At 38.0% G+C, this 12,656-nt stretch overlaps 1 protein-coding gene across 2 annotated transcripts in view; it reads left to right on the top strand.

Moving 5' to 3' along the window:
- The window catches only part of gnas (GNAS complex locus), an 81,548-nt gene extending 69,136 nt beyond the window's left edge, over positions 1 to 12,412 (top strand). For both annotated transcript variants that reach the window (XM_039734431.1, XM_039734433.1), the window contains exons 10-12: positions 6,292 to 6,422; positions 10,696 to 10,763; positions 10,895 to 12,412. In XM_039734431.1, coding sequence (XP_039590365.1) covers positions 6,292 to 6,422; positions 10,696 to 10,763; positions 10,895 to 11,041 — 346 coding nt within the window. In that variant the 3' untranslated portion in view covers positions 11,042 to 12,412. The remainder of the gene's footprint in view (positions 1 to 6,291; positions 6,423 to 10,695; positions 10,764 to 10,894) is intronic.
- Positions 12,413 to 12,656: the final 244 nt, after the last annotated feature.

Below are 12,656 nucleotides of genomic sequence, written 5' to 3'. Positions count from 1 at the left end.
GGACTGTGTTGAGTTGTAGAATTAATGCTGAAACAATAGCACATATTCAATAACAGAAATAAGTAATAACTGAATATGTTAGTTTGGTTGATAGTAAATGACTCCATTCATATAGGAGTATTAAATGCTAATGTCGGAAACATGAGATTTGTGGCTTTGAAATTGTATAAAATTTGATTTAAACGCCACAGTATTCATAATTAAGGATTAATTGCAACAATCTCCTAAATCAATAACAACCAAATCCCCCACCCATCCCCTAACCCACAGAAAAAGGATAAGTCAGTTGTGTTCAGTAGAAGTAGAACTTTACTTGGTGAAGCATACTTAATTCACCATGCTGGAGAGTCATTCATGTGATTAAGGCCAAACCAAAATAAACATCTAAACCAAGAAAAGTGTAGGAAGAATTTAAATATATATGTGTGTGTGTGTGTATGTATGTATGTATGTGTGTATATATATATATATATATATATATATATATATATATATATATATATATATATATATATATATATATATATATATATATATATATATATATATATATATATATACATATATACACACACACACTTTTTTTTAATTTAAAAGGGTTTTAGTGGGCGACAAAATCAAGTAATAGACATGGACATGAATATTGTAAACTCAAGCTGTTTTAATTTCTGAAAAAAAAAAATGCATTTAAACTGCATTTCAATTCAAAACAGAAACAAAAATATCATCCCTGGCTAAAATTGGGCAAACTTAAAAATAAAGTGTTATTTTAAGTACTTTAAGTACATTTTCAGAATGGTATTGTCTTTAAATAATAATAATAAAAATTTCAACATAAAGTGCAGTTTTTCCTCTTATAAACGTAAGGCAGAAACATAAAAGGTAATTTGACCAGCTTCATCTTTAAACTCTGAGTAACCTTAGCCAAAATTATTTTGTACATTAGGCTAAAACAGTGTGATCATTGAACATTTTGTAATTAGATGTAATTAGAAATACTAATGGTCACGGAAGTCCAATGATCCCCAGTAAGAGCCACAAAGTCCGCTTTCTGTAATGCATCTAATTTTGCTTGCTTATCTGTGTCATAAAGCTGTTGAATTTTACTTGAAATAGTCTTTCGGCATGTGCTTGCTGCAACACGTTTTGCATTTAGATGGTACCGTAAGGTTGAAATGCTTCGGTGGTATGCAAACTCCTTTTTGCACAGTTTGCACAAAACCACGCTTTTATCAAGGCTTCCGTTGGGTAGTCTTTTGAAATGAAATTTGCCTCCGATCAGTCTTAGCAACGCGCTTTCTTCCGCCTGTTGCATTTTTGTAGCTCTGATGTGTGCATCAATGTAATCGGTGTACCAGGAAATCATGCATTGACAAAAGTTCCCCTTTGCTTTGAATTGAAAGTGTGATTAAATGCGTTATTTTTTTTAACGCGTTATTTTTTTCAAATTAATTAATCGCAATTAACGCGTTAAATTCCCACCACTTATATATATATATACTAGCAGAATACCCGCGCTTCGCAGCGGAGAAGTAGTGTGTTAAAGAAGTTATGAAAAAGAAAAGCAAACATTTTAAAAATAACGTAAGATGATTGTTAATGTAATTGTTTTGTTATTGATATGAGTGTTGTTGTCATATCTATCTATTTATATATATATATATTTATATATATCTGTGTGTGTGTGTGTGTGTGTATATATATATATATATATATATATATATATATATATATATATATATATATATATATATATATATATATATATATAAAAATACCTGTGATTGGCAGGAGAAGTAAAAAGAAAAGGAAACATTTTAATAATAGCGTAACATGATTGACAATGTAATTGTTTTGTCATTGTCATGAGTGTTGCTGGCATATATATATATATATATATATATATATATATATATATATATACATACATACATACATACATACATACATACATATATATATATATATATATATATATATATATATATATATATATATATATATGTATATATATATATATATATATGTATGTATATATATATATATGTATGTGTATATATATATATATATGTATGTATATATATATATATATGTATGTATATATATATATATATATATATATATATATATATATATATATATATATATATATATATATATATATATGTATATACATATATATATATATATATGTGTGTATATACATATATACACATATATATACAAATCTACATATATATATCCACATATATATATATTTGGGGTGGGACTCGATTAAAAAATTAATCCAATTAATTAGAGGCTGTGTAAGAATTAATCTTGATTAATCGTATGTAATCACACACGTAAATTTGCCCCAAATCGCAAATGTTTTTTTTTTTAATTTAAAAGTGTTTTAGTGGGCGACAGAATCAAATAATAGACATGTACATGAATATTGTAAACTGAAGCTGTTTTAATTTCTGAAAAAAAGCCTTTAAACTGCATTTGAATTCAAAACAGAAACAAAAATATCATCCCTGGTTAAAATTGGGCAGACTTAAAAATAAAGTGGTAGTTTAAGTACTTTAAGTAGATTTTCAGAATAGTATTGTCTTTAAATAATAATAACCAAAATTTCAACATAAAGTGCAGTTTTTCTTCTTAAAAAAATAAGTCAGAAACATAAAAGGTAATTTGACCAACTTAATCTTTAAACTCTGAGTAACCTTAGCCAAAATTATTTTGTACATTAGGCTAAAACAGTGTGTTCATTGAACATTTTGTAATTAGATGTAATCAGAATTACTAACGGTCACGGAAATCCAATGATCCCCAGTAAGAGCCACAAAGTCCGCTTTCTGTAATGCATCTAATTTTGCTTGCTTTTCAGTGTGCACAAAACCATGCTTTTATCAAGGCTTCGCTCGGAAGTCGAAATGATCAGTCGTAAGAACGCTTTATTCCGACTCTAACATTTTTGTAGCTGTGATGTGTGCATCAGTGTAATGGATGTACCAGGAAATCATGCATTGACAAAAGTTCCCGTTTGCTTGGAATTGAAAGTGTGATTAAATGCCTTATTTTTTTAACACGTTATGGAGTACATGCATCGAAGCTTCTCAGCTGTGCTTGTGCTAATAAAGGGAAACATTTTAAAAATAACGTAACATGATTCTGCGTTAACCGAATATTTTTTCATACGTCCCAAACCAAGGAGATGCGAAGGTAAAATGAATCGGGTAGCGAGCGTACATACTCAGTGCATCCCTCTCGGGAATCGAACCTCAATGTCGGCATTAGAGGCTTAAGACTCTACAATTAGCCACAGCGTGTGGCTTGTCTATGCGAGAGTATGTACTGTAGATCGGGGTATATATATACATTTATATATATATACCCGCGTATTGCAGTGGAGAAGTAGAAGTTATGAAAAAGGGAACATTTTAAAAATAACGTAACATGATTGTCAATATACAGTAATTGTTTTGTGAGTGTTATTGAATGTTGCTGTCATCAAGGATTTGATTATCATTATTTGTTTCAATCAGGGTCGTATTTGTACAATGTGTTGTGTTCAAGTTACATTCCGTGTTTGTCAATCGTTGTAAAGATAAGAGGTTTCATTCATCGATTAGTTTCTTACTGCATCAATAAACAGCTCGTCTTCCTCTTTATCTGAGATGTGACAAACTGCATGCACGGGTTTTTTTTTACACTGTCTTCCTTTAGCGGGACATTCACTTTTTCCACCGTGTGCTTTGTTTCCGCAGTAGCTGCACTTATGAATATGATTCTATGTATCAGACGCTTCATATTTTTTTGCTGCCTTCTCAATTGTGTAATTCGGTTTTTGTTCAGCACTCTTTGGAACTGTTGCTTTTGTCTGTGCACTCGTCAGTTCACGTGAGCCGCTTGGTGTTCTTGCATCGAAGGTTCCCAGCTGTGCTGGAGCCATCTCGTGTAATGTCAGCTAAGACCCGGCACTTAAGTTTCTCTCGCAGTTTCGCTGAGTTTGTGCCAAACACCACCCGTGAACATTTACCGGCAGTGTTTGTATTGGATTGCCGCTGATGGACGGCCTTATATGGGCAGGCACTAAATTACAAACGCTAGTGGCAGCCTGTCTATGAACTTAATTTAATATAAACTTACGGTTCACGCCGTGCTTTGTTTCCGCAGTAGCTGTATTTATGAATATGCTTGTATGCATCATTTGCTTCATAATGTTTTCTGCCTTCTCAATTGTGAAATGGCGTTTTGTGCTCATCGCTGTTTGGAGTTCTTCCTTGTTCTCTACGTACTTACGTAGGAGGCGTGATGATGTCACACGAAACTCCGCCCCCCACGGCCATCTCTAACTCAACTCCATTACATTATATGTAGAAAAATAGGTTCCAGTTATGACCCTTACGCGTAGAATTTCGAATGAAACCTGCCCAACTTTTGTAAGTAAGCTGTAAGGAATAAGCCTGCCAAATTTCAGCCTTCTACCTACACGGGAAGTTGGAGAATTAGTGATGACTCAGTGAGTGAGTGAGTGAGGGCTTTGCCTTTTATTAGTATAGATATATATATATATATATATATATATATATATATATATATATATATATATATAATATATAATATATATATATAATAATGTAATAGTTTTATCACTGTTATGAGTGTTGCTGTTAGCAAGAAATTGATTATCTTTATTTCTTTCAGTCAGGTTCGTATTTGGAGGATGAGTTGTGTTCAAGTTATATTCCATGTTTATCAACCATCGTAAAGATAACAGGTTTCATTCATCGAAGTTCTTACTACCCAAATCAGTACTCTTGAATCTAAGATGTTTAACAGGCATTCCCGGTATTAAGTTGTGGATTTGCCTGCGAATATTTAGCGGTAGCGTGTGTATGAACTTAATTTAACCTTTCCCAGTCCTGCAAAGTCAGTTCATGTTAGCCGCTCGGAGTACATGCATCGAAGCTTCTGAGTCTGACGAAGTTGCATCGGAAGATGGCGTTAGCCGCGGAGCTCAGCTCAGAGCGAAATGAGGTAAATGGGGGGGGTGATGATGACTTGACTCCCTCACCCGCCTTAACTGTCAATCCCCCACAAACACAGTCTCTCGGAATTTGCATAAGCACACCCCTTCACCTACAATTTTAACTTAGTTACAAAGTGATCAAAACTCTCGTTTATATCCTCGTCCTCTCATTAAACTTGTATCCCGCATTACCTGTGGGCATGTGAAACGCCAGCGGTAGCCTGTCTATGAACTTAATTTAAAGTTTAGGTTTACACCTTGCTTTCTTTCCGAGGTAGCAGCACTCATGAATATGGTAGTATATGTCACTCGCTCGCTTCTTATTGTTTCGCTGCCTTCTCAATTATATAATGCATGTTTTCTTAAGTGCTTTTTGGAGGTCTTCCTGGTTTTCTACGCACTGCGTTGACAGTCAGTTCACGTGATTACGTGAGAGGTGTGATGATGTCACACGAAACTCCGCCCCACGTCATTCCAGCTCAACTCCATTACAGTTAATGGAGAAAAATACCTTCCAGTTATGACCATTAGGCGTAGAATTTCGAAATGAAACCTGCCCAACTTTTGTAAGTAAGCTGTAAGGAATGAGCCTGCCAAATTTCAGCCTTCTACCTACACGGGAAGTTGGAGAATTAGTGATGAGTCAGTGAGTGAGTGAGGGCTTTGCCTTTTATTAGTATAGATAACCATAGGTAACAGATTAAGGTGTATATTTTAAATTAAGTTTTGCTGGTTACTTAAGTTCTTCATAGTTCTTTTCTATTTATGTAGAATTGTTTGGATTTATGGGGAACATTTCTATATTTAAAGTACTCTGACAGCTCCAGTGTGAAATGAGTTGAATTTAACAAATGGATCCTCATAGTGGGGAAAATGTTTGTTTGCCAAGACCAACCCCATTATATTAAGATCTAACATTTCAGTATGACCATTTTAAAATGCTGTGGGCTCAAAGTGAACAAAATATTTAGCAATAATACTGATTTTATATAAAGTGGGGTGACTTTATCCTATTATATGACAACGATCATACATTGCAATAAGCCACTCTTAAATAAAATCCATAAATAACACAACTAATGAAGATCCTTGGAGCACAGTTCTGGAGAGGTCATGTTCTTTAGAAATCTGATGCAGTGAAACTGTTGATATGTGATCTTGCTTTGACTGCTGTCTCTTAGATTTCTCTGACATGTCACCTTAATAAAATTAATTGATTCAGTCCCACATCTGCTTAAATGTCATTTTCCTTTCCCATTCTCTCCCATCTTCAGGTGGCTCAGGACTATTTCTGTCATCCTTTTCCTAAACAAGCAAGATTTGCTGGCTGAGAAAGTTCTGGCAGGAAAGTCCAAAATTGAGGATTACTTTCCTGAATTTGCTCGCTACAGTACACCTGATGATGGTAAGTCACAGCACTACACATTGGATGAGGATAATGTTACATGTAAATTACTTGTGATGTCTGATTGCTGTTAGTTCTATCTAATGTGTTTTATGTTTATCAGATATTTAGTTTATTTAATATGGCTGCTTACTTACTGATATATATATATATATATTGCTCTTTTTTGATAATTGTCTTTACTATTTTTTGTCTGCTGTTTCATTATATCATGTACAGTTGGTGCAGTTTCTGCACAAGTGGTCTAGCAACAAATACATTTCATTATACTGTAAAGTGTAGTGAGAAATTAAGTTTAATGCTATATGACAATTGATAGTGACAGTGAGGCTCAACTGTGAGACCTCTGGACGTAAAATTGGATTTAGCAATAAAATCTAAACTTTTAACTCTTAATCTCAGAATAACTTTAGAACAAATAGTTCTATGTACTTGTTTGTTGTTGGTCCCCCCACCCGACATGTTTCCTATTACTGATATTGCTCTTATCTATTTACGAAGTCCCATCCTGCTTAAATAATTTTTAGAAGTAAATTGAGTGAATTTTAACTCTCTTGGTGTGAAGTCAATTTGGCAGGAACCACAAATGAAAGATTTTTATGTTAAGTACTGAATATTTGAACATACTGGATAGAAACTATTCACACACATTTTTTTCCATACGTTACCCCAAGTGGTAAGTGATGTAGCAGTAGTGGAGGCGGAATTTTTAATGGAGAACAGAGGTTATATTTTCTGATAGTTTATCCTTTGCTCCCATTCGAACGCTGGATTGTAACAAAAAACATAAAAGCGTACATGAACAAATTTCAGATTACTCCTGGCACGTCATCCTACCATGAACTTAACTGGCAAAACGCATGCATTTTTTGCTAAAATATTAAGTAAATACTCCTGGAAAATTATACCTGTGCAGCCAGAGAAAAGACATTCATGTTTGAAGGAGCTTTCCAATTGAAGACCAGACACTTGGCCAAAGAGTGTGAGGGAAAGATGGGTCTTTAATTAAAAAGTTCAGACCTGTGTGAAAGTATTTTCACTGTATTTAGTATTACTTTATAGCTGGAGTATTCCTTTAATTTTGCCCTCCTTCTTCTTCTTTCGGCTGCTTCCATTAGGGGTTGCCACAGCGGATCATCTTCCATATCTTTCTGTCTTCTGCATCTTGTCTGTTACACCCACCACCTGCATGTCCTCTCTCATCACACCCATACACCTTTGCTTAGGCCTTCCTCTTTTCCTCTTCCCTGGCAGCACTATCCTTAGCATCCCTCTCCCAATATACCAAGCTTCTTTCCTCTGCACGTGTCCAAACCAACGCAATCTCATCTCTCTGACTTTGCCTCCCAACCGTCCAACTTGAGCTGACCCTCTAATGTACTCTTTTCTAATCCTATCCATCCTCTTCCCACCCAGTGCAAATCTTAGCATCTTTAACTCTGCTACCTCTAGCTCTGTCTCCTGCTTTCTGGTCAGTGCCACTGTCTCCAACCCATATAACATTGCTGGTCTCACTACCATCCTGTAGATCTTTCCTTTCACTCTTGCTTATACCCGTCTGTCACAAATTACTCCTGACACTCTTTTCCACCCATTCCACCCTGCCAGCACTTTCTTCTTCACCTCTCTTCCACAATCCCCATTACTCTGTACTGTTGACCCGAAGTATTTAAACTCCTCCACCTTCACCAACTGTGCATCCTCATCATTCCACTGACCTCCCTCTCATTTACACACATGTATTAGGTCTTTTTCCTACTGACCTTCATTCCTCTCCTCTCTAGATCATATCTCCACCTCTTCAGGGTCTCCTCAACCTGCTCCCTACTATCGCTACAGATCACAATGTCATCAGCAAACATCATAGTCCATGGGGACTCCTGTCTAATCTCGTCTGTCAACCTGTCCATCACCATTGCAAATAAGAAAGGGCTCAGAGCTGATCCCTGATGTAATCCCACCTCCACGTTGAATGCATTTGTCACTCCTATCACAGACCTCACCACTGTCAAACTTCCCTCGTACATATCCTGTACAACCCTTACATACTTCTCTGTCACTCCCGACTTGCTCATACAATACCACAGCTCCTCTCAAGGCACCCTGTCATATGCTTTCTCCAGGTCCACAGAGATGCAATGCAACTCTTTCTGGCCTTCTCTATACTTCATTAACATCCTCAGAGCAAACATTGCATCTGTGGTGCTCTTTCTTGGCATGAAACTATACTGCTGCTCACGAATCATCACCTCACTTCTTAACCTAGCTTCCACTACTCTTTGCCATAACTTCATGCTGTGGCTCATCAATTTTATTCTTCTGTAGTTACTACAGTCCTGCACATCTCCCTTATTCTTAAATATCGGCACCAGTACACTTCTTCTCCACTCCTCAGGCATCCTCTCACTTTCCAAGATTCCATTAAACAATCTGGTTAAAAACTCCACTGCCATCTCTCCTAAACACCTCCATGCTTCCATAGGTATGTCATCTGGACCAATGGCCTTTCCATTTTTCATCCTCTTCATAGCTGTCCTTACTTCCTCCTTGCTAATCCATTGCACTTCCTGATTCACTATCATCACATCATCCAACCTCTTCTCTCTCTCGTTTTCTCCATTTATCAGCCTCTCAAAGTACTCTTTCCATCTGCTCAACACATGCTCCTCGCTTGTGGGTATGTTTCCATCTTTATCCTTTGTCACCCTAACCTGTTGCAGTTCTTTCCCAGCTTGGTCCCTCTGTCTAGCCAATCAGAACAGGTCCTCTTCTTCTTCCTTAGTGTCCAACCTCTCATACAACTCATCGTATGCCTTTTCGTTAGCCTTCACCACCTCTCTCTTCATCTTGCGCCTTATCTCCTTGTACTCTTTTGTCTATTTTCTGCATCTCTCTGAATATCTCACTTCTTCTTTGCCATCCTCTTCCTTTGTATACTCTCCAGTATTTCCTCATTCCACCACCAGGTTTCCTTTTCCTCCTTCCTCTATCCAGATGTCACGCCAAGCACCCTTCTTGCTGTTACCCTTACTATATCTGCTGTAGTTTCCCAGCTGTCTGGTAACATTTCACTGCCACCCAGTGTCTGTCTCACCTGCTCCCTAAACTCAACTTTGCAGTCTTCCTTTTTCAACTCCCACCATTTGATCCTTGGCTCTGCCCTCACTCTCTTCTTGATCTCCAACGTCATCCTAAAGACCACCATCCTATACTGCTTAACTACACTTTCTCCTGCCACCACTTTGCTGTCTTCAATCTCCTTCAGATCAACTCTTCTGCATAGGATGTAATCTACCTGTGTGCATCTTCCTCCAGTCTTGTACGTAACCCTATGTACCTTCCTCTTCTTATTCACCACAGCCCATGTCCATCCTTTTGGCAAAATCCACTATCCTCTGACCTTCTTTATTCCTTTCCTTAACACCATACCTACCTATCACCTCCACTGTTCCCTTCACCAACACGACCATTGAAATCCACTCCAATCACCACTTTCTGTCCCTTGGGTACACCGTTCATCACATCTTCTTTCTCACCCATTACACACCCAACTTGCGGTGCATATGCACTAACAACATTCATCATCACACCTCCAATTTCCAGTTTAATAATCATTACTCTGCCTGAAACTCTCTTCGCCTCCAAAACACTTTTGACATACGGTTCCTTCAGAATAACTCCTACCCCATTTCTCCTCCCATCCACACCAAGATAGTACAATTTGAATCCACCTCCAATCCACCTGGCCTTACTCCCCTTCCATTTAGTCTCTTGCACGCACAATATAATATATCAACCTTCCTTCTCACCATCATATCTGCTAACTCTCCCCTTACCAGTCATACTGCCAACATTCAAAGTTCCTACCATCAGTTCCACTCTCTTTACTTTCCTCGTCTCCTCCGGACACATCTCCTCCTCTTCTTCTCCTTCTTCGGCCAACAGTAGCCCAATTTCCACCAGCACCCTGTTGGCTAACAGTTCTGGTGGTAGTTGTTGTTAACCCGGGGCTTGACCGATCCGGTATGGAAATTTGTATTGTTGCCTGCATATTGATTTGGCAAAATTTTATACCGGATGCCCTTCCTGATGTAACTCTCCGTATTTATCCGGGCTTGGGACCGGCACGAAGAAACCTACTGGTTTGTGCATCTTGATTGTGGCAAAAACATATTCCTGTTTACTCGCTAGAGGGAGCCAATGACTCTTGGCTCAATATATTCTACAGTAAATCATCATTTTTCTTTTGTTTTTCCCCTCTTTCTTATTAAAGCAACACCTGAACCAGGTGAAGATCCTCGGGTTACAAGGGCCAAGTATTTCATCCGCGACGAGTTTCTGGTAAGTAGTCATTGCAAGTCATAAGTAAACTTTAAAAACAAATCCAAAATGCATTTTTGCTTGTGTGCCATTTGAGTATCTGGTGTGTTTCAGTGGATCTTTCCTAACCCCTTGTCTTTTGTTTATTTCAGAGAATCAGCACAGCCAGTGGCGACGGCCGACACTACTGCTACCCCCATTTCACATGTGCGGTGGACACAGAAAATATCCGCAGGGTGTTCAATGACTGTCGGGACATTATTCAGCGGATGCACCTTCGCCAGTACGAGCTGTTGTGATGGGGGAAGAAGTTTCTGTCTTCATTTTGGACTTCTCCTCCACATCTTTCTTCATCAGTAAATCAGATTAAATTGACAAAGCTGAACTAACTTGCCCACATCCGGATGTCTTTCCGGAATTGGAGCCTCGTCTCCCAGCTCGTCTTCTCTGGCTTGCTCTCCCTGCCCCGCTTCCCACCCCCTCCTTCCCTTTTCTGAGACGGCGCACCCCAGTCTTCAGCAGCCATTTTTGTGTATTCTTTCTTTGTGGGATCCGTACCTTAACATTGTTAACATAGAGCGTCTTGTGTCCCGAGGAAGTGGTGACGCCAAGGACTGGGGGTCTGGGAATTAGGAGCAATGACCATCTTTGGAGTTTGGAGCCTGGCCCTACTAGAGACGCTTTTTGGGCAGTCCTACAGTTGAGACTGCCCTGCGATATGCCTGTCCCCTGCATCAAGACACACACACACACACACATACATACACACACACACACACACACACACACCCAACCACACACGCCCTCTGCAGGCACCACAAATATAGGAGAACAACAACCTGCTGACTTGCAGGACAGAAGACCCTCCAGGAGTGTCCTATGACCCGTGATTTGTGGGGGATGTGGATGTGGCTCTGTCTGGTGTGTGCAGGGAATATACTGGTGGCTCTGCATTTATGGAAGGAATGCCCCTGAATCATTTACTGGATGGTCCTCTGTACACTGACCCCTCCCCCAGTCCTCTCATTTTTATTTTTTATTTTTTTTTTTTTAATTTTCCTGCTGGATTATTATTCTTGTACAGATATGTAAAATGTATTATTTTGTACAACTTTATTGAGAACAGACTTGTAGGAGATCATTGTGCCTTGCTCATGGCTGTACCTGTAAAATGAGCTGAGATGTAAAGTACGTTTGACTGCGCTGTACAGCTCCTGACCCTGCCCGCCCACCGCGGGGCGACACTCTCTCTGTAGTTTCGTTTTTTCTGGTTTATAAAAAGGAGGAAAAACGCTGTTTAGTAAAAAGAAAAATACAAATTGTGCAAATTTAACCACTTTAAAAGTGAATCTTCAACAAGCGGCCACAATCTGCAGCATTCATTTTAATTTTTTTTAAGCTTTAACTCATTTAAGTCTTTATCCAAATGCAAAACATTGCTTGTTTCTACATAAACCAAACTTTTTGCTATAAAAATTGACAATGTTAGTGTTTGGGTCTTTCCTACATGTGTTGCCCCTCTTGTGGCTCAGTTCTGCCTTGCTTGGATACCAAGTTGGTACATTTTGAGACAACTAGCAACCATTTTGCTGATTATTTTTGTGTTCTGTTCAGAGTGGTACTAGGAAGACATCCAACATGGCAACTGAGATAGTAAATCTTGGGATCACTTTTGGGCTGCGAACTGGTTTTTCTTCATTTGAAAGGATGTGTTTTTATCCTTAACCGTATCTGCTTGCAATCACAACATACATAATGATCAGCTTTACTCTAACAGCAAAATCTCAGTGCAGCATTTTTAATATACATTGGTTTAAACTATTTATTCTGGAAGGACTTCTTAACCTGTTTTGCCAAATCAGCGTGATTGGGCTGAAAGTTGGGTAAAAAAAAAAAGCAGCATGCATGCAACCA

The sequence above is a fragment of the Polypterus senegalus genome, chromosome 14 (assembly GCF_016835505.1).
Source record: "Polypterus senegalus isolate Bchr_013 chromosome 14, ASM1683550v1, whole genome shotgun sequence".
Lineage (NCBI taxonomy): Eukaryota > Metazoa > Chordata > Cladistia > Polypteriformes > Polypteridae > Polypterus > Polypterus senegalus.
The sequence above is the reverse complement of the archived record's forward strand: the minus strand, read 5'-3'. Positions and strand labels throughout refer to the sequence as shown.